The sequence below is a fragment of the Rutilus rutilus genome (genome assembly GCF_951802725.1).
Source record: "Rutilus rutilus genome assembly, chromosome: 5".
NCBI classification, from domain to species: Eukaryota; Metazoa; Chordata; class Actinopteri; order Cypriniformes; family Leuciscidae; genus Rutilus; species Rutilus rutilus.
The window spans coordinates 5,460,326-5,486,649 of NC_140213.1; the positions used below are offsets into that span (position 1 = coordinate 5,460,326).

Here is a 26,324-nt window from a genome sequence, read left to right on the forward strand (position 1 = left end):
AATTGTATGAAGTTATTAGTCTGTGAGGCCAATTATCCTTGAGTCAATCATTAAAATAGTGAATTTTCATATTAAAAAAAGAAATAAATGTGCCCATCTTACGACTGCTTACAGCTGCACATGGAATCCTTACACTAGACTGAAAAGTGTCATTTCTTTGAACAAAAAATATGCAACGAAAGGAATAATTTCTCCCAAAATATGGTTTGGAGCATTTATTAAAAACAGTGTACAAAAACAAAACTGCATACAAACATACACCAATGTGAATACAAGCAAGCAAGACCCCCAGAAGAGGTTGAAGATAAATGTCCGTACACCGAGGACGTTCTGTTCGCTCAGCGCGGAGTCGTTTCTATGTACACATCTAATCCTCGTCCTGTTCAGCAAACAGTGTACACCGCCATGGTTTGACTTCACTGCACAAAAACTGTTAATGATTGTCCTAAAATGAATGAGCGCCCACTCTGAACACATGCATAGATCAGGAAGACAGTCTGGGCTTCGAATGGCCTTCAGGTTTCTATATACAAAAAGACAAAATGCTACTAAGAGACCAAACTTTGCATTTGCAGGATTTCTTATTGCCACTATTAAACACAGAATTGTTCAAAGCTTATCAGGTGTGAACGTTTGACTTGTTCTTGCAGGGGGGAAAAAAAAGATCAAGAAAAAATTAAAAGCAGCAAGATCTCTTTAAGATCAAGGAATACAAATTTAAATCTTGCTCGGACAAATTAATATATACAGACACGTACATTCAAGCTTCTAGAAATCAATCGCATTTACGTAACATTACAAATGACAGCCTAGACTAGAATAAAGTGCATGATTGCCCAGAAACACTTTGCCATAACGGAAGGGTCTTCTCGTCTTGAGGCAGCAGGCGTTGTGGAGAGGTCGTCATCTTGAATCATGTATCGTCATCTTAAAATTACATCAGACATTCCAATCAGAAGTCACAGTTCCCAACATGAACCCTGATTCGCCGGTTAAGCTCCTCCCCTGCCGGCAAGCAAGGAAAAGCAGGTCTTTCATTGGTTCGTTCAAAGGAAAGGAGCCGATTGGTCGAGAGGTTTGGCGGATGGACGGCAGCTCTCGGCGGTTCCTCACGCTGTCATCTTCATTCGTCCTATGAGCAAAGAAAAAAAAGGGTGGGAATTACATACACAATCATGACTAATTCATGAAGCATTTCCCAGTTTCCAGGAAATACAGGGCTTACACAGCACACTGTTGCAATGGAAACCACACGACAGAAGAATCATCTTCCATTTAGATTTCGACTTCTGCACACTATTTTTACCACAGAACTCGTCTTACGGCTCAGATTGAGTTTTTGTTACTCGTTACTCAGGAGAAACGCTCGCTCTGTTGATAAACCTTTATAATTTGGCCATAACGTGGTGTACATTGTGTAGGGATGATGCACCTCACTAGGTAGCACTGCATAGCCTTTACAGAGGATCCAAGATTGTGGGAAAAACGAGAGAAATGTTGACAATAGAGTAAAAGGTATTCATAAAATGTGGTCAGATTCAAGGCCTGGTCAGACCAAGTTGAATATTTGGTGTGATAAACATTTGAATGAATAGCTGTGAACGCATCTGTTCAGATCGACACAAGCATTTGCATGTGGTCATTGCAACAGTTTTTTTACAGAGGCGTTCTAATCTCTTTTTTTTGATGGAGATGAGAGTCCTCTGTATTGCTCACTAGGTTTTTGGAACAGAGTTACTGTTATCAGTACTGAACATTTATGTGACTCATTTATTCTCACATGATAACAATGAAATCACATTTTGTCACAAACATTTTTTTTGTTATCCTTTGTCACCACCACAGGGCAGCCCAGCCAACCAAAAGCAGAGCTTTAGGTGAAGAAGACATAAAGACAAATAACATCCAAACTCTTTTTCGCCACTCTCTTACTCGCACGCATAAACATTAACAAAGACAAACAGTGAATACAGTGCACAACTCCAAAGACCACAAGACAACAGGTACAAATCAACTGGACAAAAACAGTAAGCTTGTACAAGACCAAAAAAAAAAAAAAAAAAAGACAAGAACAAAACAGCAGCTGATCCCAATTCACACACACACACACACACACACACACACACACACACACACACACACACACAGAAAGCTTCCTGGGGTTAAAGGCGCTGTGTTAGATGGGTGGGCATTGACGAGGTGACACGTGGGGCACCATGCCATGCTGAGCGTTTCATGCCAAGCGACCAACCACATTAAAACCCCACCTACCTGCCCACCGTCCCCAACCAATGGGCTGCTTCTGTCTACCTGACTATCTGGAAACCAACCAATTACAGCGTCACAATGCAAAGAACAAACGTCCCTTTCACATAGTGTGACCTGTGCTAAATGTTCCATGTCAGATGTTAATCAAGGCTGCTGTTATGACACTATTGCATTATTATATCACATTATTTGCAAAAAGTGGTGGTGTTTTTGACATCAAGTGACCATTGGCTTTAGAGTGAAGTCTCTCGGCTCACCTGCGGACAGCTGACTGTGGGACCTGCGTCGGGTGGAGGGGGTTTTAGAAGTGGAGGAGAGGGTTGAACCTGCGCTGCTGGCCCTTGAGATGGGGAGGGGCACAGGGGTCACGGGAGGAGAGTCCAGCTACAGCACAAAAAGAACCATTATTTTGGGATGTTGGCCTGCATTTGTGGGGCCCAATGAAATTTAATCCCAAATAATAAAAGAATTTTTCTGGATTACGTTTTAATGTCTAAATTAAATTTTAGTAAATCAAAAAACATTTTTATAAAATTGTATTAAAAGTTACATTTTAGGGCCCTATGAAATCAGTTTTTTTTCCCCCACAGTTTCCAATTTTCCTTTTTGAGTTTTAAATCCCCCCCCCCCCCCCCGGGTTCTGTTTCTGGATTATTCTGTTTTAATAGTTAAATTAAATGTTAGTAATCCAAAAACATGTCTAAATAATTACAATCATGAAACATATACAATATAACAACAATTTATTAAAAGTTTAACAAAAAAAAAGTACATTTCATAGTTTCACAAATTCCACATTTTCTGGATTACACAGAAAGCATGTCTTATAAATTTAATTGACACTTTCATTTATTTCATTTATTATTTTTTACAATAATAAGGCCCTATAAAATGTTTTCTTTTTTCATAAATTCTCAGTCGTCTTAATTTTTGGGATTCATGATTTGATTATGAAGGCAAAACTATTTACAATGAACAATTTAATTAATATTTTAAAATGTAACCAAATTTGGCAAACAAATCTGCACGACAGAGGTTAACTGTTATCACAGTGTACTATATCTTCAACTTATTTAGACAAACAAAAGACTGGGTTTGGATTGTGTTGCCTTCGTGAGCACTACAACTCAAGTTCCCACACAAATCCTATTTTATATATAAACCAGAGAGGAGGGAAAGTGGAACAGTGAGTGCACTGTGGCCCACTGCAGTCGCTTCAGAGGAAAGCTTGTGGGTGAAGGACTTGAGACCTTTCATTCAGATCTCAGAGATGGTTCTTCCAGACATGGATACGTGAGAATGCGTGCAGTTGTGATCGTGTACCTCCACGCTGTCATGAGTTGGTGAGGAGGACGTCGAGGAGTTCTCTGCTTGGCGGCGCGAGGAAGACGAGGGGCCGATCTCGACGGTCCGAACACGCTGAGCAAACTTCAGAGAGCACACCGACTCGCTGACGTTACTCTCTAGAGGAGACACCTGAGACAGAGAACATCGCAGTTTAACTGGTGTGAGAAGCTGCATCCCAGAGAACGTGAAACCGTAACGACAACATACAAAGTGTTTCACTTCTGTAATGTTCTGCATTTCTCAGTTATTTAATGTTGGCTTTATGTACCTGCATTGTGTCCATGTGGCTCTGGTTTCATTGCAGTTTTTTTTAAATGAATGTTTTTATTAAATAAAAGTTAATCTTATGACGTGAACAGCTTTGAGTAGAACATCCACTGAAAAATTGTACACAAAATGACCAGGAACATTTATTGGTAAATTAAATACGTTTTGATTTCCTTTCGTCTTAACTACAACAGACTTAATGATTCCATTAGTCCATGACAAAGTTCTCTTTCTGAGGCGATTAGCTAGCATAAAACAACAGGAGAGTGTGTGCACAAAACTGCTTAAAATACTGTACAAAGTACAGTCTTTATCCCATAAATCCATTATAATCCACTCAAAATGTGTGGAGATTTAGAGTACGCCTCTCTCCACACACTGAGTGCCATTGTAACCCTGCTGCCGTCACACACCTGCACCATCATGAGGGTCTTGCTGTCTCCGCTGAGCGAGTCCTGCAGGAGGTACGTGAGGCGGGAGTTCCTGAAGGGCACATGCGAGTGTTTGGAGCGCAGGGCGTTGATGACATCGCCCAGCGCCGACAGTGATTTGTTGATGCACTGAGCCTCACGCAGACGGCTGCCCTCGGCGCCGGATTTGGCAATCCGTTCCGAACCGGCCAGATCCACCAGATTTAGTTTACCTGCAATTGACAAGTGATTGTTTCATATTTGCATTTCAATTGAACCGTGTGTTGAAAACAATTGAAAAGGGCTGTGTGTGTGTACCTGAGGTACGGTGGCCCGTTGAAGAGTTGAAACCCGCCACTGTGACGATAAGGAGGGCATGAGAGCGAGAGCTGTGTTCGTTTAGGTTAGTGCATGCTGTTGCCCTGTTCATGTGACCCAGGTCAAACACCTGCAGGGTAAAGGTTATAAATAACGGATTAGGCTAAAATGAGTTGACGCTTGTCTATACGACAAGACCTTGCACTGGAGCACTGGATATTTAATATCTTGGTGGATTCTCTCAGAGGGCATTAACACAGAACTAGCTTCACTTTTCTAGCTATTTTTGTAGTTGGTAACACTTTTAACTGTCCTTGTTACATGTTCTTAGAGGACTATAGTAATAACAGTAAATGATGCTTTTATATTTATATTAAGTATATTTTCACAGTTTTCAGAGCAGAGTAACTATGGACAAGCTCCACTAACGTCTTACCTGACAAAACTGACAAACTGGCCTAACAAGCACATTTTTTTGCTTGAAAAGTATGCATGTGTTATCTTTTCCTTGAAAAAATTATAATATTTTAAGTTTATATTAAGTGTCTTTAACTTCTATGTCCTAACATTTGAATTAATCATTTGATACATTGTACTTGTATTTAAAAATCACCTGCATGTAATTACAGTTGTAATTAATGTAATCACATCTTCAATTACTGTTACTGTTGACCCTTCCCTTTTAACTTCACCTACAAGTGTTTTGCAAAACAAAATGAACGCAATAAGTACATTGAACATTAATTTTGTTATCTAATGTTATATTCCTTTTTGGACTAAAGCCGGTTCTCAAGTGTGGAGTAACGACAGGCGGTTTGGATGCTGTGAGCTTTCACCTTGTTAATGTCCTCCACGCTCTCCACTGTGAACTCTGTGAGTCCTGGCACATACAGCTGTCCACTGCCGTCTGGACACATCTTTATATCCAGCTTCTCATTGGGATTGTCACCCAACAGGTTTCTAAAAACAGATTCAGATAAATGCAAATGAATAAAACCAAACCAGCTGCTGTATTAGGAAGCTTTGCTGAAACTCAACAACAATCTGTTGGAAGTTGTAGAAGTTTTTTCCCCTATTGTGACATATATCAGAGCGAAACTGCTTCTCAAACAAGAACAATTTTTAGATGAAACTTGATTTTGTCCATTGGGAATTGATTAGATAGGTGTGGTTTGCTATTGGTCGATCTCAGGTGAGTGACAGGTTTTCCAACCCTCATGCCAGTAAATACCCCATCAGAGAAGAAAAGATGTCAATGCAAGAGGGAGGGGAAGCCATTTTGTTTGAAGATTACTAATGTATATGAATTTGGGGCACAGATTAATATTACAGAGGCAAGCAGAATCTGTTGGAGTTACGTAACCCAGCAGGAGGGGAAAAGTGAGGGACAGTGTGACAAACAGACAGGACCAGCAGGACTGGATGCGTGATTTGTGATCTGTTTATGTCTTACAGATGGCCTGAGAGATTTTAAATCTAATCTGTTTTTACATAACTGCAGGCCAGCAGAATTTGTGGCACACACACACACTTCACAGTGACACTGGGACAATTATATAAGAGTGCTGAATATGCTGCAGTGTGTCTGGAGTGACGTGCTCACAGCCGCTCACACACCTTTGATAATCATCAAATTCAACCTCCCACCTCCACTGTGTGGTTCTACTTTCTCACCGAAGTGTCTCATTGTAGATTTCCACCATGCTGACAGTGATCTTATAGTCCCAGTCAGGCTTTTTCTCAGACACTTCAGAGAAGAGCAGCCGAAGAGCACGCTGGTTAATGCCAGGGTCCTCCGGGACCCCCTACAGGACAAACAGAGACATGAAGTAAGTACTAAAATTGATAACCAATATGCTACAGATGATAATCGATAAATGACTGATTTAAAAATGTAATGCTATTTTTTTTATAAATTTAATAAAACTATTTTGTGACACTAAAGACTGGCGGTGATGATGCTGAAAAAAATCTGCTTGACATCACAGGAATATATTACATTTTAAAATGTATTTAAACAGAAAATTGAAACAGAAAATGTTAAATTGTAATAATATTTCAAAATATTACTACTTTTACTGTATTTTTTGATCAAATAAATACAGCCTTTTATGAACTGCACTGTATGCATCTACTTTGATAATGTGCACTGATTAGACATTTCACAAATATGAAAGGGACAGACATTACAGTCAATGCAGTTAACATACCTCCATAGTGTAGGTCTTTCCAGAGCCGGTTTGCCCGTAAGCAAAGATGCATATGTTAAAGCCATCAATACAGGAAGTGACCAGAGACTGCACTTCCTGGAACACCTGTCCAATCACAAGAGAAGGGACTGTATAATAACTGATACAGGAAATACAACCATATGAGAAACAATGAGTTCAGGCACTAACCTCCTCCTGAGTGGCCTGAGTGGGAAAGACTTTGTCAAGTTCAAAGGTCATGAGCTTGCCCTTATTGGATAAGTAGAGAACAGCATCATCATCAAGGTCAAAGGTCACTATGTTTTTGGTGTCAGCAGCATCTGTTTCTCCAGCACACACGGGGCGTACGCGACACAACACACGAATGTTTCCTGAAAAACAAGATGATAAAGTCTTCCTAATTAGAATGTAAATATCTCATTTGATTCAAAGAAATTAGACATTTTGTGGAGATAACGCATCCCAGACACGATTCCCAGGTCTCACCTTTGAGGCGCACCAGTTCATTGTGGCATTTCTTCCTCAGGTTCATCTCCCGCTTATATTTCCGCAGCAGTTCTTGGTTTGCACTGCTCACCTCTCCAATCACCTGACAGATCTGCAATCACAGACAAAGCTCAATTCTTAACAAGAGGCAATGAAGACGCAAAGAAATAAAACGCCATCATGCTTTAAAGAAGAGGGTCTTGATTAAGTGGTGGAAATTACGGATGATGGGCACAGAATGGTAACAAAACTAATTACACACCCACCACAGGTGTAGCGTGCAAACTCAAAATATCTCAGTTACATGCCTCAATTAAGATTTTTGTGTGTGGAGGTTTTAGGGGCGTTTAGATAACTATGAAATAATTCACACATATTCACATTTCTTGAACATATTTAGCAAATAATTGCGATAATAATGATATAACAGTTTAAATGCTTCATTTTTTTTCTTAATTATATTAAATATTATATTATATCCAGGGCTTGACATTAACACCCACCAACCTGCCAAAAGAATTTAGTTTTATATATAATATATACACTTTTCAATTGTAGTTTTTTAATCTGAAATAATAAACAAAGTGCAATGTAGTGTTGTCAAAAATATCGAATTTTTGATGCATATCGATACTGAAATATCTGAAACGTTTCCAATACTCATTTTCTGCAGAATAGATACACGATACCAGCTGCGCTTTCTATCATGATCTGGCAACATGAATGAGTCAAGGCTTGTACCTCTTCCCATGTGATTTTATTGCACCGCACATTCAGATGAGAGACACATCCCTGATGCACGTTAGAATAAATCAACAACCAGTTCGGTTCCGTACACACTGCACAGAATTTTTGTGAATCCGGTTGTCACTCCTCATAAATGACTGTACTGTGTGTGTGTGTGTGTGTGTATAGAACATGATTAAGCACTAAAAGGTGAACTGACAACTGAATTTAGCTGCAGTTTGTACGAGCTGTGGTCAGGCTGGTGTGTTTGTCTCACCTCCTGCTTGGCCTCAGTGATGGCTTTCTCCAGCATGTAAGGAAAGTCCTGCACCTGTCTCTTCAGACAGTTGTAATCACAGGTGAGGGTTCTCAGGGCCGGCTGCAGGGTCAGGAGGTTCATCCGCACACCTGCACAAACAGACCATTGAAGACAGTTGTAGTTTATGTTCACCACAAGATCAAAAGACAAACAGTAAACTTTAATCAAATGAAATAGTAACACTTTACAATAATGTCTCATTCGTTACCGTTAGTTAATGCATTAACTAAGTATTACTACTAAGTAGAAGTATTGTTAATTCTTAGTTCATGTTAACTAATGTAGTTAACTAATGTTAACAAATGAAACTTTATTGTAAAGTGTTACCAATGAAATATATGAAAATTATATAAAATGAAGCCAACTTCAGAGTCATAACTATATTTTTTGCATTGTGATATTATTTATAATTTTTATTTGTTTGTGCCAGCTTTGTTTTTGTCATTTCCAATATTCTCAAACAGTGATTCTGATTGAGGTGAAGAATCAATAAGGTTTACGCCAAATGAGCACACATTTTTTGACTACAAGCCCTGAGGAATATTGTTTATTAAAAGTCTCTGTCTGATGAGTTCAAAAATGAAATCTCAAGACACAATCTCAAGATTAAATAAAGAGCAATTACTAAGCAATAAAAAAAAAAGTCTTTAAACATACTACAGTAATAAAATTACTAATAAAATATGATTTTAATATAAGCCTATACATATTTTAGTTTAAATATATTTTTGGTTAAACTTTATTTTAAGGTGTCCTTGGTACACAAATAAGTACTGAGTAATATTAATTAAAAACATGTACTAACAACATGTAGAGTTAGGGTTGGGTTTAGGGTTAGTTGCTTGTAATTATGCATAATTTAAATTTTATTTCTATATTATATAAGTACATGTACTGCGTAACAAGTGTTCCCTATTTTTTGCATTGAGGCTGAATTTTCATCATAAAGGTCCTAATGGGACAGTATAATTACTAATTTCTTTTTTTGATTTGAGGGTGAAACACAGCCTGTAATTAACAGGTTTTGTGAGCGTCACTGAAGTCTCACCTGCTAGGTTCTCATGGACGGCCTTCATCTCACTCTCCGCTCTGATGAAAGCTTCTTCGATCACTCGGTTCTTCTCCTCCTCCAGACTCTGCATCTCTGCCTCCAGCTGGCCCTGAGCTCTCTCCATCTCACCCTCATACACCAGGATCTAACACACACACACACACACACACACACACACACACACACACACACACACACACACACACACACACACACTGTTGTCAACACATCTGACACTGAGGTTTCACTGAGGTCATAAGCTCTATTCAAACGGTGAATGTTTTACACAAGGAGTTACATCTAAATTAATTTACACCATAAAGGGATAGTTCACCCTAAAATGAAAGTTAAGTCATCATTTACTCACCCTGGTGTTGTTCTAGTGCCGTAAGATCTTTCTTTTATGGACCACAAAAGGATACTTTTTAACAAAATGTCACACTCGCGCTTGTCCATATAAAGGTAGGGAATAGCAACCAGCATCAAGCTTTTTAAAAAAGACACAAAAGTACCACAGAATGATCCCATGCGACATGTGCAGGATATTCCAAGTGTTCAGTGGGTGTACGATGGGGTTTGGTGCGCTTTTGTCAATCTTGATTTAATCACAACTTGTGTGCTTTTTCTGGGCGAGACAGAGTGAAATACTAAGTCTCAAGAACATAGAATATACAGCATGTGTTGATTGGGATCATTCTGTGATACTTTAGCATCTTTTTAAAAAAGCTTGCGAGCAGGACATTTTTTTTTAAAAATTCTCCTTTTGAGACCCATAAAAGAAAGGAGGACATACAGCATTAGAACAACACCAGGGTGAGTAAATGGCTTTCACTTTAGGGTGAACTGTCCCTTTAATTGAGCTTTTACAATGACAGCGAGTACATTTGCAGCTCACTGTATGATTGGTTGATTATAGCTGTTTGTACTGAACTATATCAGAGTCACTGTCAGTGTAAACACCCCTAATACAGATGTACACACAACAGATGAACACAGATGCATCAGAAAACCTGCGTTCTGCTTTCAAGCAAAGCCAGTTATGATTTCTGAGATCTCTGACCAAAGCAACACAAACACCACCAGCATTAAAGACGTCATCTACTACTGACCACAGTCATTTGTTAGACAGATTTAATGCAGTTAGGTTAAGTGACCTGTGGGGTGGGTGGGGGGGGCTGTTGGTCACATACTTGGGAGGGACATCTGGGGTCACACACACCATCAATACTGTACATCTGCAGTACACAACGGAGTGACATCAACTATTTCACAGTAGATCATGGGAATACTATTGCAAGAACACAAATTGCGACCCTGAAGAGAACGTGAGCTAGTTACTCTGCAAAGTTTCAGGGTTTCATAGGTCAAAAATGAGCATCAGCGAACATGAATCTACATTTGCAATAAGCGCTTAAAATGGGACAAAGAAACCTCAAATATATGATTTCCTATAATCAAAGTGGCAATCTGACCCATGACACATTTTTGACCTTTGACCCCTGCCGGCTGCAGAGTAATCTGTTTGACCTTGGAGAGCTTGTGGGTGACCTCTGTGTTACCCCCACCCACCGCCTTGGAGAGCAGACCATATAGACGGCCGCGGTCCATCCTCAGCTGCAACGCAAGTGAAGAGAGAGAGCTGTTAACCTGCTCTTCCACAACACCGCAATCACAGAGGCCTTCAACTAGATTCATGGAACACCGTCATACAAAATGGTATAGTGCGGAATGTTGCGGAATCTGGTCAAAGTTGGATGAATAAATAAAAGTAGAGCTGTAAATGTAATCAATTCGCGATATGGATAAGTGTCACTGAATATTAAACCATAAAATAAGTCTGCATGTTCTGCGTGTCTCTGTGTGAATGAACGGAGCAGTTCCGTCTACTACACATCCTCAAGCATGAGTGACGCTCGTGGTGTTTCAGCGTCTGCGGTCTCACTATATCAGGACATGAACACATGAACTTCACCTCCAGAGCTGCTCTGACAGCCACCTCACCAGCATTTCACCATTTCATTTGAGAAAACTATCATCAGACACAGGGCTTTGCAAAAAAAAAAAAAAAAAAAGAAGTTTGGTTTACCTTTCAGAAATGATGAATTATATTACTAGTGCACAGTAACATGCACTTCTCAAAATAATAGCAAAAGTAATAATACAGTTTAATAAAACTTTATTTTTACAGAATACCACACAATATAAATTTTCCTCCAAGTTTTAATTTAAAAAAGTAGAATTATGTCGTGCAGCACTTTGCCAAATAAAGAACGTAATTGTTCAAATTGAATTTGATTATATTTTAAAAGATTCATTAAATTGCAAGTTAGATCATAAATTTAGCATTTTATTTAGTACTAAATCATAAAACAGAGTCTAGAAAAGTTTAAAAAATAACACTTCATAGCGATATATTTTTGTTAAAAAGTTAAAAGTTTTATGAATTCAATTGATTAGATAATTCAACCACTCCTGGAATCCAGAAAAATTCAAACGCAAAACACAAAATTTGGGAAAAAATGTAAACGGATATCATAGGGCCTCATTAAACTTATAATCAAAACACTTGGGATTCGAGAAGACGTGAACAGATATCAACAGACCACCACGGTCACCACAAACGGGGTCAGATCTGAGAAGCACCCGGCCACATGATAATCCAGGACACTCAAAATGCTAAGAATGTATCAGAGAGGCTGGTGCAGGAGGCGAGCGTGATACCTGCTGGCGGAGCTGACCGCTGGTTCTCTGGGACTCGTGGAGCTGCTGTTCTAGCTCTCTGAGGAGCTGTCTCTGCACACACAGCTGCTCCTGCAGCGTCTGGTTACGGGCCTGAGCCTCCATTAAAGCCTGCTTACACTGAGCCGACTCCACTTCAACCGTCTTGGTCACATACTGCAGGAAGAGTGAGAAACAGACACATTAATTCACTTTTATGAGGTGTTCATCAGCCTGTGACTTCACAGGCTATATGGTATCCTAAATGTAGAGAGAATATATATATGCCGTCTGAAGGTGCAGTAGAGCTGACTATTTAAGGTTAAATATGGAAGGAAGAAAATGGAAATTGAGCCGAACTCTGTGTTGGCCATTCTGAGGGAAATTAATAATAAGAAATAATTGTCTATCTCTTTCAGTATGGATGATTCTCTAGATGTGGAAACTGGACACGGTACCAACACTTGATGTTTGGCTGAGAGAGTTGTACATAAGAAATTGTGATTTATCAATAATGACAAATTATATTTATTCTGGAAAATCAAAGTCTCTATTCTGGGAATATTAACACCTCATACCTTCTTTTATTGCAGTATTTTTGTATTATTTTTGGATGTAACAACATCTACTCTTACATTACTTTAATTATGGACATTTGTCTTTGTCTTTTGTCTTTACATTACTTTGTTTCTACTTCTGTTCATTTTAAATCCACTGTGGGAAAGATGTTCCAGTACACAAGTATGACTGTTTATAATATGTATGTGATTATACAGAAACAAAGAAATACACATTTAACATGAATAATTATCTTGTGTTCACTTCTTTAAATAATACACACAATGAAATGCATGAATCAATCATAACAAATCATAAATCATTAAACAAATAGCATGGTGGGGACAGGAACAACATTAAACAATGTTACAAACACATCATCTGTGTTAACTGGCGTTTATTTTATGCAAAACTGTCGATGTATGTATGGTGTTTAAACATGAAGTATGTGTTACTGTACATTCACAGTCCGGCATCATAATAAAAGTACTTTTTTTGAATAATGTCTCTAATCTCAAGGTGACACTATTATTTACTTTTTTGGGCCTTACATGCGTTTAAGCGTTTGCTAAATAACTCAAATCCACAAAAAGCCTCTATGAAACTTACATTTCAATAAAACATTTCTGCAACACTTTATTTTAATGTCCTTGTTACATATTTTATATATACTTATTGTAGTAATAACGGTAAATTATGCATAATTACAAGCAACTAACCCCAAACCAAACCCTAATCCTAAAGTAAGTACAAGTACTACAAGTAACTACAAGTAGGTAATTTATATTACTCAGTACTTAACAATATATAATTACACTGCAACAAGGACACCTTAAAAGAAAGTGTAACCAACATTCAATAATTTCAAGTCACCAATGAAACCTGAAAACGCTCTCAAACATTGTGCCGTTATCACTCTCACCTTGACCTGCGGCGGCTGTGCAGCCTGGAGAGACAGAGCTTCCTCAGCGTCACGGAGCCGAGAGGTCAGCTGATCCTCGCTCTGGCTCCTGTGGCATGACGCCTCTTCCAGCTGCTTCTGGAGCTGCTGTCTGTGGTGCGCGACCTCCTCCAGCTGCTCCTGCAGCTGAACGACTACACCCGTCCTCTCCTGCACCTGCTGCTCCAGCGCAGCCAGTCGCCGCTCTCGCTCACGACACTCCTCGCCCTTACGACACAGCTCTCCACGCAGGGCCTCCACATCCTGAGGCCGACACATTACATAACAAAACAGAGGATAAACAGCTGTGAGAATAAACACAAGGTAGATAGCATTTCAAGTAGGGCTGTCACTAACGATTATTTTTGGTAATCGGTCGATTATTTTGACGAGAAATCAGATTTCTTTTTGGACCTAAGAAAACAATAGCCTTAAAAATGACTTAAAATACATATAAAATAACAATGAGGCAATAATATGTGGTTCATATAAAGCATCAATAGCAAGTAATCATATGGTTTTATAAAACAATACAGTACAAATAGATAATATAATACACATAGCATAAACAATCATCATGTGTACATTATGTATTATAACAAACGCCTGCAGAGGGCACCAACGGCCTGGAGTTATTACACTTTACAGCAGATCAAATCCTTGTTTAATATTGGCCAAACCACATTTAATCAAAATGTTTACTTAATCTTTCATATTTGGCCACTTCTTTACGATAGAAGTGCAACAGCCACTGTAATTTCTTGAACAAGAGCATGTGGACATCAAAACTCAGAGCAAGGGTTTAAACTTATTTTGAAGTCACGAACAGTTTGCATATTTATAAAAGTATTGATATATTGTCCTGTGTTGGCGTGGGTTTATAAATGATTTACCTCACAAATCTAATGATATGGTGCACATTACGTTCCCAGATGAACGTTGTAAGTAACCTAAACTCACAGCATATGAGATGGAGTTTGAGAAGTATTTCACTCATGTAAATAACAGTATTTACTGCGATAAGCAGCATTTACTGTGAACAGAGCCACTCTAAGACACACTTAGGTGATCTACAAGCATGTAAATAATTAAAGAGCATATATATTTAACCCACAAGGCATATATTTATTTATGCGGTTCATGGATTCTCGTCCATGGAATGAGCCACTTCTGGCATTTTGCCGGTTACTCGACACGGGTAAAACTGCAATCAAGGATTTTTTTTTAAAGCGTACTCTAATTTAATGGAGGAATCGGGACAGCCCTAATTTCAAGCATCAAGTAACCAGTCGGATTGTATGATTGTATTTGAGGTTTGCAGTGATTCCCAACTTAGTTGGAAAGATTTAGATTTTTCATTAAAGTAAGATGGTCTGTTTAGGGTAGTGCGAGTGTACCTGGCTGTGCGGGCAGTGGGCAGTAGGGCAGCTGGTCTGGGTGTGACTGGCCCTCAGCTCCTGTTTGAGCCGCTGGTTTTCACTCTCCAGCACCTCGAGCTGTTTCTCCAGATCTGTCGCCCCCTAGACACACACACATACACACATTTACTTAGCTAACTGAATGAGGACTTAATGTAGACTTCTAATTCATTTTATATGCACCTAATTATAATTACAAAGCCTAGCCTTACCCCCCCCCCCAATGTTTTTTTAGAATTGTGGGAAGATATGATTATATATATATATATATATATATATATATATATATATATATATATAAAATACATAACATGTAATTTATTTCTGTGATGCAAAGCTGAATTTTCAGCATCATTACTCCAGTCTTCAGTGTCACATGATCCTTCAGAAATCATTCTAATATGATGATTTGCAGCTCAAAATAATTTTTTTATTATCAGTCCGTGTTAAAAAAAAACAACCTAAAATGAAATAAATTAAATGTTAATTATTTTATGAACTGGCTTTTCTTTTTTTTCCTCTTTTTTTTTAACAACAAATGAGAAAAGGATTCATCATATTTAGCTTCTGGGGACAAATTTGTCAAAGTACAGATAAGCACAGCCACGCCAATCTAAAATTAGAGATCAGATCAGGGACACATTCCTCTGCTATCAACAAAACCAGATAACCAGGTTAACACTCCCTCCACCTCCCATCATAAAATTAAATCAGGTCAGTGTTCTTTATAAAACAATAGAAATGTGTTTTCACATAACTGTGACAGCTCTCCCTGTCCCTAATAATCCCTCTCTCTATCCCGGTTTCAGTCTCTCACCAGCTCAGAGCGCAGTCTCTCCACCTCCTGTGTCTGATCCACTAGTTTCTCCTCCAGCTCCTTGACCTACAAAACCACAAACAAACAGCATTATTAAGCCAAATCTCTTTAAAAAGAAATGAGTCAGCAAGTTTAATGCATTCACATTTATGAGGTATCAATCTTCTTTAATCCAACCAGACTAACGAATAGCGACGCATAAAAGGTCAGGATACATGGCGGCTGAGGAATGTAAATGATCTGATAGTGCTCTTCTAAATCTGGCTGGAAAACTGAGCCCTATTCTTTGTGTGTAACGTACCTGTGTGCGCAGCCCTGTAATGAGAGCGAGTTGTTCTCCCTCGTCTTTTTGCAGTTGCTCCTGTGAGTGAATTTTACTCGCTTGTACAGCGCTGGGAAAACCCAGAGGCCTTTGTGTCAAAGCACCAGAGTTCCTCACACCTACACAGAGACACAAACAAACACACACTTAATGCCATGCAAGCAGCTTTTTCTTATTTTTAGGTCACAAGATAAGTCAACGTAGCACTTTATACAGATTGTTTCACTAATAAACAGAAAAATGACAGCATTAAATGTTGCAAAATTCATCAATTATGAAACAAATTCTATTTTAAAGCAGCTCTGTCAAATCAATTCAGTTCAATAACAGTGTCAATGTTGTTGATAAATGTAAATATGTATAAACAGCTTTATTAATATTACATAAATATTGTCACTGTCGGGTGGAAACCTTGTAATTCCATATTTCATCAGAAAAAAAGGAGCGCCCACATAGCAACAGTAAACTTCATAACCTAATAGTTGATGAAAACGTAATGTGATGCTGTTATGAGCCTGAGTCATTTGCTCATTGATTCAATTCTGTCCTGTGTATCATTGTCTCTGTGTATGTGGATGTGCTTGTTTGTGTCACAGGTGGGCGGTATCTGGTGATAATTTATTGGAGGCTGCGATTGGTTCTCCTCCACACCTGATCCAAAGGACCGCCCCAAACACTGAAGAGAGGCCACTATTGTGCCATCGTTGATCGTAACCACTTCGCTATTGTTTTGTATCATCATCATCTTGTCTAGAGTGTCGTATCAGAGAGATTGTGAGTGTTTATTTGAGATTGTGATTTACTGATTATCCTTGTTAACTGACAACGACTGTTTGACTACGATTTTGGATTCTGTTTTGCATTGTTTGCTACCAACTTGTACATTTATCTCCAGTAAATATTTGTATATATATTTTTGCCAAATTAAGGGAGGTAGGGGGTTTGACGCCATTTTATTTTGTATATCTTTTCACATTGTTTTTGGTTTAGGGAGGTGGGTAGGTAAGTTTCAATTGTATTTTGTTTTCTTTTGTTTTAGGAATTGTAGAGGTTAAAGAAAAGAGTGTTTTTGTTTGTTATTTTGACCTTGTCTGCCCCTGACGCTAAACCCTTTTGGAAATAAATTTTTTTTTTTTTTATATATATCTCTGGGATGTCTCATTCCTTTTCCCGTTACAGCCGACCCCTAGTGGTCGTAACAGATGCACTTATTGCCTCAGATGCAGCCATTCTAATAACGGACAAAACATATATATGTCCGATATTCGCTGGTCAAAAACCTTAAAAATCCATTCAAGCTCGATTTTGGTCAAATGTTAATCATATAAATGACAGATGCAAGCGTTTGACCATATATAAAGCCACTTTGACAACGTGGTGTTTATTTCAAAAATACTTTTCCATTTCCTAAAAGTAGCATTTTTGGAGATACAAGGTTTCCGCCTGACAGCGAAAATAAATAAATAAATAAATAAATAAATAAATAAATAAATAAATAAATAAATAAATAAATAAATAAATAAATATATATATATATAAAAAAAAAGAATACATTTATTATAAAATGTATAGAAATATAAACTATTATAATAAAAATTAAATATTTTAAATATAAACATTTATTATAATAATAATACTAATAATAATAAAAATAATAAATTGGTCCCATTTTATATTAAGTGTCTTTTAACTATGTATTAACTTTTAAGCTAATCATTTGATACAATGCACTTATTGTGTACATTATTTTTTCCCCCACTGTACTTATTTATAAAATACCTTCATGTAATTACAGCTGTAATTAAATCTATAATTCCACTAATAATTCCTTAACCCTCTCTTAAACCCACTCAAAATCAAACCGGTCCCTAAACGTACCCGTATCCCACCTCAATAGCAGCAAGTGTTTTGCAATACAACATGAACACAATAATAAGAACACTGTACCTAACAATATTTTTTGATGCAAGTACATAGTTAAATACGTCTGATATAAAGTGTGACCAATAAATGATATGTGTAATTACAGTTTGACATTCCTCACCTGTAGGGGACACAGCTTGGTTGAGCTGGACGCCGTTCAGTTTGAGCTGCTCTTGAGGTTCTTGGTTAAAGGATGAATGTTCCTCGTAATGGTGGTTGAGCTGGTGGTCGTGTGTCTGCAGTCGCTTTAGCAGGAGTTGTTTCGCTGCGTCTTCGTTGCGCAAGCGTGCCTGGAACTCACAAACTCTCCCTTGCAGCGTCTGCACAAACACACAAGAAATCTGTGTAAATTCAACCATGAATGGCATCTGTACGACCTGAACTACACGCAAACTAAAGACAAGCAGGAAGGAGATTTAAAAAATAAGTGGGAGGATTTTCTAAAATGAAATAGAAACAACCAGGTTACTGAGAAAGTGCTCTTCAGGTTCTTCAAGTGTCATTTACACAACATACTCATGTCATCCCAAACACATAATGACTTTATTCCATGGAAAACAAAAACAATTTGATCATTTCAAAACACGTTCAGACTTAAACAAAAAAAAAAATTGGTCACTGTATGATTTTCTTGTAACAAAAAGCCAGGACATTTGCAAAAATCTCTCATCATGTAATCAAAAGAAAACATTTTGAAATGACATGAGTAAAAAACGACTAAATTAAACAATTCCTTTAACAAGAGAGCTTAAAGAGCAAGTGACTATTTCTACTGGCACAAACTACCTGGGATACAGTTTTCAGGAACTCAGACGACTACAAAACCTCTAGTAGAGAGATTTAAGCAAACAAGGAGAACTATGAACATAATAGACTTTACAGCAGTACAGTGCGTTTTGTAAAGATGACGTCAGAACGAGGCAAGTAGCACACAGCTAAGCACAAAGAAAGAATCAGAGGGAATTACGTAGGCAGACGTCCAGGAACAGGACAAAGTAACCTTCTGTGCAGGTGAAATGGAGAGAAGGCAGTGCAGAGACACAGAAATAAGGACCGAGAGGGAAGAAAGGAGCAGAAAAGCATGAAAAAGATCAGTGATGTGACATTGATGGATGACACACAAAAGAACAAAATCACTCATCTCGAACTTCGCAGGAAAAATGTGCACATACCAACTCTCTGAGATGATGCTATTTTTGAAGATTTGAACACCTGATGTCTTAAAATCCTGTATTTCAGTGATTGGTTGTGCTGGAATTCCCACTACTGACTCATTGTACCTCTACAGGTAACACTGCCTGGTCAACACAGATAGATCTAGAGAAGCACATACAAAGCTATCCCGCGTCTAAACTATTGTTTGTATTGAGAAGAGCCGTCAATGCATTGAAAAGCAGAGGCCTGGACAAACCATACATGTGATCTCCAGCCAATCGGATCTCTTCTGTGCTGATGGTATGTTGAAAAGACTGGAAACCCAAGCACACTCAAATCTCTATTACTCTAGATTGTCCTTTTCAGAGAAGCTTCACCCACCCCTGGAGATCAAAGAAAGGAGGACTGTACTCCTAGTGTATCATTAACCTACAGAGGATCATGTTATGTAACTCAGATGATCTACTGGAGTCATATCTATCAACAAGGGGTAAATGCGCAAGTTACAACTCAGCCTAGTTTTGATGTAAATATTTTTGCGTTGCACTAATCAATTTGTTGAAACGTAACTATGTATAATCTAAACATTTCTGGAAGCCTCCGATAAGGAGAAATGGTTGGAATAAAACAGCAGATCGACAGACTTCAATCCTTTGTTGACATTTACACTCATCTACATTTTAAGAGCAAGAACATCATGTAAATAAATTACTTTGTAAGTAGCTCTTCAACAAAACCCCTTCCTAAACAGCAAACCGTGTTGTGCATGTCAAATAAAATCAATCATAATAATAAATACATTTCATTTCTTATGTTTTTTTCAGTATCAGTATCTATTAATTTCAAATACAGTTTCAGAATGTTATTACATATGTATTATGTTTTACATGAAAAGTAGTAAGAACAATTTTACTGTTAGTTATGCGAGGCAAAAGTTAGAATCAATGATAAATTGAAATTCATGTCATTTCAACAAATTCTGCTCACATATTTGAAGGCTGCTATTGGAACATTAAAGGTAAACGTCATGTGTGTCTACACATTACTTCACGAAGAGCTTACGACCTACTAACTATGTTCTGCCTTAAAAACAAATGGTGCAACCAAATAAAGTAGAGTTAGTTATAAAACTGGCTAGTTACCTCTAGCGTGGACTTTCAATTTAAGTAAGAACTTACAAACGGCTGGAGGAACCATACCCAGGATATCACCAGGAGACATGGGGATGGACTTATTTCACTTGTAAGCAACCAAATAACAACCACACATCAAAGCAGTGGCACCAACCCCCAACCTTAGCATCATGGTGGGCGAACGCATTTTCTTCAGAACCCATAAACGTTTCGTTTTAATTGTCAACCAGTGGTCCAATCCTTCATTATATAGTCTTATAAATCTTTCCATTTAAAGCTGAAAAACTGAAGAGGTGTTTTAGATCTGAAACTGTCTATAAGCAAATATCAGCCCTAATCTAATTTAATCAACTAAATGAAATGAGATTTGCCTGCAGATGTTGACCTGAGGGAATCTCACACTGAAACAAAGTGAGCCTGTGGTCGTTTACAGACAGCCTGAGCAACCAGCTGCGCTGAGAAGCCCTAAAGCCGATAACATTGTTTAAACACAGCTAACAGGCAGCGCTGCCTTTGTGTTCTGTGACCTATGAAACCTGTAAAATCAATTACGCAAAGATCACACAGATACAGAACAGAGCGCTCACATAGAAACCAGCTCCTTAATGTAGTGATCTGGTGGAGATGATTCAATCACAACACACAATCACAGAAACAGATGGTTGAGAGGTTAAGGCGTATTTTTAAGTTTTGAAAGAAGTGTCTTCTACTCATCAAGGCTGCATTTGTTTGATCAAAAATACAGTAAAAAAATTTGAGTATTTTAAAGTCTACTTTATTCCCGAGATGCAAAGCTGAATTTTCAGCATCATTACTCCAGTGTCACATGATCCTTCAGAAATCATTCTAATATGCTGATTTGCTGTGTAAGAAACATGATTATTATCAATGTTGAAAACAGTTGTGCTGCTTCGTATTTTTGTGGATGAATTTTTCCAGAAAGAACAGAATTTATTTGAAATAGAAATCTTTTGTAATGCTATGTCTTTACTGACACTTTTGATGAAATTAATGCATCCTTGCTGAATAAAAGTATTAATTTCTTTAAAAAAAAAAAGAAAGAAATTAGTATTGACCCCAAACGCTAGTGTAATGGCGCTTTTCCACTGCATGGTACGGCACGGTTCGGCTCGGTACGGTTCGACTCGGCGCGGAACGGTTCGGCTCGCTTCGCTTTTCCACTGCGTGGTACGACTCGACTCGGTACGGCACGGTTCGGTTCGCTTTAGCTCGGTTGCTTTTCCATTGCAGTTAGTACCGCTTCAAAATGGGTGGGACTGATCGTTATAGTTGCCGCCTCTACTGCCATGACATCATCGTAAACGCGCCACATTTCAAACGCACAACACAGGGGATGGTGCTCTTGATTCTCGGCATGTGGATGTTTTTAAATTAAATTAAACGTTCTTATAATGGTTTACTATATGGAAGGAAAATTCTTAACGTGTAATTAAACGTTGCGTTCATATTCTGGGCTCATCTGATTTTTTGTACATAGCATAGCCTACTTTGTTATGATTTTAGTATCATAATGATTAATAAATGCACGCACAATTATCCGTGAACTTGATTTGAACAAATGCCTTTCAACTTGTGTGTGCAAAATTCAGAATTAAATGAATGTGCAGCAATCTTTACAAATAGAGAGTCTAGGCCTAATGTACTGTTTTAAACTACTGCCATTAAAAAAGCGCATTTAATGTTAATGTTATGTTATTTTTTTCCATCTGCCTATGTTGATTATGAAAAGTGAACAGCACGAGACGAGTAGAGAGACATGGAGCGAGTCAGACATAATTTTGACCACTTCATTAAGTTTTGTTCACTTTGTTTTCTTTAAAGTGAATTTCGTTTTGTATAAATTGTATCTTAATTTTAATAATTTTTTCATCAAACAATTGCCTGGATTGAATAAGATGCAAAATAGACAATTTAATCATTGAGGCGCTCGAGCGGTCACTTGCATTGTACGTTAACTGGAGCGCATCTCATCCTCAAATACACAAAGCTTGAAATGTCTTTAAACGAAATAATTCAAAACAAAAAGAAATAGGCTACTCTCTTATGTAATCCATTATGTGCATTTCTCTCTATAGGCGCGTTTACTACGAATATGGCGATCGTCAACTTCATCTTTGCCATGCACAGACACTGACAGAAAACACTATTTTATAAATAAAAATCAGTGCACGCGTTTTAATAAAATTAAAACTTTAATTGTGATCATTAAAATAATTGAATATTAAATAATTTGTGGCCAAGTTTTGCTCATTTATTAATAGTATATATATATAGGCTATATATAGGCCTATAATTTTATTAAATTGAACAAGCGCAAAATTCAGCATTCAATCAAATATTCAAAAAGACTTAATAATAATAATGTTATTTCAACACAATATCTCGTTATTTCGACATAATGTGCGTGCAACAAGCAAGATGTGCGTTTGTAAATCCGGGGACGCGTGCACTGATTTTTATTTATAAAATAGTGTTTTCTGTCAGTGTCTGGCAAAGATGAAGTTGACGATCGCCATATTCGTAGTAAACGCGCCTATAGAGAGAAATAACATTATTATTAAGTCTTTTTGAATATTTGATTGAATGCTGAATTTTGCGCTTGTTCAATTTAATAAAATTAAAACTTTAATTGTGATCATTAAAATAATTGAATATTAAATATTTTGTGGCCAAGTTTTGCTCATTTATTAATAATAATAATAATAATAATAATAATATATATATATATATATATATATATATATATATATATATATATATATATATATATATATATATATATATATATATATACACACACACATATGTGTGTGTGTGCCCTCAGCACATGCGTTAAAAATTATCCGGCGCCGCCCCTGACTGCAAGAAACAGTTTACAAGAAACTTTTTAACTGCAAGACACTACAGCGTTGGCTGTTGTCTACTGGCTATTTAAATCTAGCGGGTTTGTCTCGTGCATGGTCTCGTGTCGCAAATACAATGACACTGGTAGTGACGATTCTGTCTGACCAATCAGTGATCTTCAGTGTTTTCACGTCACATTTTAGTACCGGTACGGTACGCTTGGAACCTCAACAGAGGTGGTACCATTTAAAGCGAGCCGAAGCGAGCCGTACCGTACCGTACCATGCAGTGGAAATGCGCCATAAGCGTGCCGTACCGAACCGAGCCGTACCGTACCATGCAGTGGAAAAGCGCCAAAGCGTGCCGTACCGAACCGAGCCGTACCGTACCATGCAGTGGAAAAGCGCCATAAGTGGTGTAGTACACGGAATCTAGAGAAAATGTGTTGTTGGTGGTTGCTATTCAGGCTAGTAAAGTGTGCTGAATGGTTTTTAGAAGCAAATCTCTGAATCTATGAGCAAAAATAATAGCGATGCTTGCCTTATTGAATTTGAATTTTTAGCCAAGTAAGTGGCTGAGATCCTTTAGAACTGACAAAAGTCCCAGAATGCCTAGCATGAACAATCATAATGGCTTGTCTTCGCAAACACCACTCGCAGGGTCGTACCTGTATCAGCAACTGCTGCTGTTCTGAGGTTGGCGTTTCAGAGAGGTCAGAGGTCAAACAGTGGCGCTGAAGGACAGAGTTGGGCAACGAGAGGAAGGAGCTCTCCTCCTCACCATCACTCATCAGGATATCCAGGGAACTCGCTGAAGAAAACACACAAACAACAAAAACAGTAAATATGGTTCATTACGACAAAAGTAAAGAGGTAACACTTTTACAGTAACACTATTTTACAGTGTTTTTGTTACATACTTACCAAAGCAATAACATTAAATTATGCATAATTACATGCAACTAACCCTAACCCTATAGTAAGTACATGTTATTAATTATTAATATTACTCAGTACTTAAATATATAATTACACTGTAACAATGTAACAAAAGATAAACAGTAACCCACTTTACATTTGTTAATATTAGTTAACTACATTAGGTAACATGAACTATCAATGAAAAATACTTCTAAAGCATTTATTAATCTTAATTAAAATGTTAAATTTCAACATTTTCTAACATTATTAAAACCAAAAGTCGCATCTGTTAATATTATTTAATAGACCCGAGCAAACAAACTAAAAATAACCAGTATTTTTATGAAGTAACGTTAACAAATTAACTGTAACAATTAACTAACTGTAACAAATTTTTGCTCATTGTTGGCTAATGTTAATGCATTAACTAATGTTTACTAATGGGGTCTTATTGTAAAGTGTTACCAGTATTATTATTATTAAATTATATAATTATACGGGAAGAAATGGACCCAAAAGCACCATGAAAGTAGTCCAGATCAGGGATATAAATTAATAAAGCTGAAATACATTGAAATATAATTATTAGATGAAAAACTCAAAATAATGATTTGTTCACTGATTGGACAGCTACTTCTCATGAACACACCAAGGGGATCTAGAAGCAAATGTCAAGATCTTCAGTTAATAACAGCTTCAGTTTCCATCTATTCCTCACATAAACCCATCGTATGATTTCAGAAGATTAGGAATATAGGTCAAGAGTCTTGTGCAGTGGCGCCTACAGCTGTACGGTTGCACACACTTAAGCATGAGCTCCGATTGACCTGAGAAATGTTTTCCCAGCTAATATTTCAGCAGTTGTTATACATGTCCCGTATTTCTGTTGACGGAACCAGTGAAGCCAATTATTTAATTTCAGGAAGTGAATTGGACAAAACAGGTTTGCAAAATGGTCTGAATCAATTTGTATTTGTTGGGACTGGGCTCTCAGTGAATCCTCTGAAGTGGTTTCTCAGTCAGAAAAAAAAAAAAAAAACAGTATCGAGAACATTAAGTAGATATTCACCTACAAACAATGTGAACAAAAGGCTACTTTGTGAGAGGTAACTGAGAAAATCCTGCTACTGCGGTGTCATATGAATAAGTGGCCATTTACACAGTGTTTGTGTCTGTCCATGTTGTTTTCATGTGAACAGATGCTTTTGTTGCTTTTTGTCATTTCCGTTTTAAAATGTGTTTAGAGACAAACGTCTCGCTGATGGTTTGGTCTGAAGAGTCTCATGTCTTCTAGAACTGCAAAGTAGTTACGTAAATGCTAGAAATTATACGTTTATCTCAGAGTTGAATTATTAACATGACGAATGAGCATATATTGAACATTTTTAGTTGCAATTGTTTTTTCTTCTTGCAGACGTCCCTGGTCTTGTGGACAACTTTTATGATATTTTTTTTTTTGCTTTTGGTTTCCTTTTTGAAGCTTCAGAGCTTTAGTCCTCAGTCAATAACTGCATCAAAACATTAAAAAAGCAAGTTAATCATTTCTCTGTTTGTGTTACTTGAAAGAAATAGAAACCCTTCAGATTTGGAACAGCAGGACAGCGAGTAAATCATGACCGGATCTTCATTTTTGGGTGAAGTAATCCTTCAAGATAACCGTGCAGTGAAAACATTATCAATCAATCTGGTAAAGGTCCTGTGGGTAACCACAGAAACCAGCAACTCAATGGTAAGATAACAACCTGCTGCGAGTGATGCATTAACCTGGAATTCAATGTGGCCATGAACCTTACCAAAAAACACCAATTTACCGTTTTGTTTGCCAAACACCTCTCGTTTACACTCACACAGATGAGACATGCAGCCTCTCGCTGGTACGGTTTGCGATGACACAGCAGTAGAGCCGCTTTCGTGGAAGAGTGTCAGACTGAATGCAAATCTGTCACTGCATCACTGCAAAAACCAGCTGCCAGCACTCTGCCTCGACATTTCCCTGTTTTTCCTCTTTGTTTGCTTCCCTTTTTAGTCCTTTTTGGTCTTTGTTTCTCACACAATTGCTGTGCCTGTTGTTATATTGTCCCATGCAGCACAGAGCGCATTAGCACACGTACATATTTTTCTCGCACACACAATAGTCCCAGTGTTCAAGCCCT

The 26,324-nt window shown here is 37.7% G+C and overlaps 1 protein-coding gene across 8 annotated transcripts in view; it reads right to left on the bottom strand.

The window, feature by feature from the left end:
* Window positions 1-200: 200 nt before the first annotated feature.
* Window positions 201-26,324, bottom strand: part of kifc3 (kinesin family member C3) — a 50,051-nt gene continuing 23,927 nt past the window's right edge. Inside the window, exons 1-23 of one of the 8 annotated variants that reach the window (XM_084408513.1) lie at window positions 25,983-26,082; window positions 23,919-24,061; window positions 19,066-19,101; window positions 18,220-18,418; window positions 16,155-16,294; window positions 15,854-15,919; window positions 15,016-15,138; window positions 13,601-13,882; window positions 12,124-12,297; window positions 10,930-11,016; window positions 9,400-9,547; window positions 8,310-8,440; window positions 7,307-7,418; window positions 7,010-7,191; window positions 6,821-6,925; window positions 6,285-6,415; window positions 5,447-5,570; window positions 4,611-4,740; window positions 4,296-4,525; window positions 3,592-3,744; window positions 2,526-2,652; window positions 2,272-2,318; window positions 201-1,132 (exon numbers count right to left, since the gene is read on the bottom strand). In XM_084408513.1, coding sequence (XP_084264639.1) covers window positions 1,124-1,132; window positions 2,272-2,318; window positions 2,526-2,652; window positions 3,592-3,744; window positions 4,296-4,525; window positions 4,611-4,740; window positions 5,447-5,570; window positions 6,285-6,415; window positions 6,821-6,925; window positions 7,010-7,191; window positions 7,307-7,418; window positions 8,310-8,440; window positions 9,400-9,547; window positions 10,930-11,016; window positions 12,124-12,297; window positions 13,601-13,882; window positions 15,016-15,138; window positions 15,854-15,919; window positions 16,155-16,294; window positions 18,220-18,418; window positions 19,066-19,101; window positions 23,919-24,061; window positions 25,983-26,031 — 2,928 coding nt within the window. In that variant the 5' untranslated portion in view covers window positions 26,032-26,082 and the 3' untranslated portion in view covers window positions 201-1,123. Of the gene's footprint in view, window positions 1,133-1,979; window positions 2,319-2,525; window positions 2,653-3,591; window positions 3,745-4,295; window positions 4,526-4,610; window positions 4,741-5,446; window positions 5,571-6,284; window positions 6,416-6,820; window positions 6,926-7,009; window positions 7,192-7,306; window positions 7,419-8,309; window positions 8,441-9,399; window positions 9,548-10,929; window positions 11,017-12,123; window positions 12,298-13,600; window positions 13,883-15,015; window positions 15,139-15,853; window positions 15,920-16,154; window positions 16,295-18,219; window positions 18,419-19,065; window positions 19,102-23,918; window positions 24,062-25,982 lie in introns of those variants that run through there. The other 7 variants (XM_084408514.1, XM_084408515.1, XM_084408516.1 and 4 more) reach the window with 7 other exon arrangements.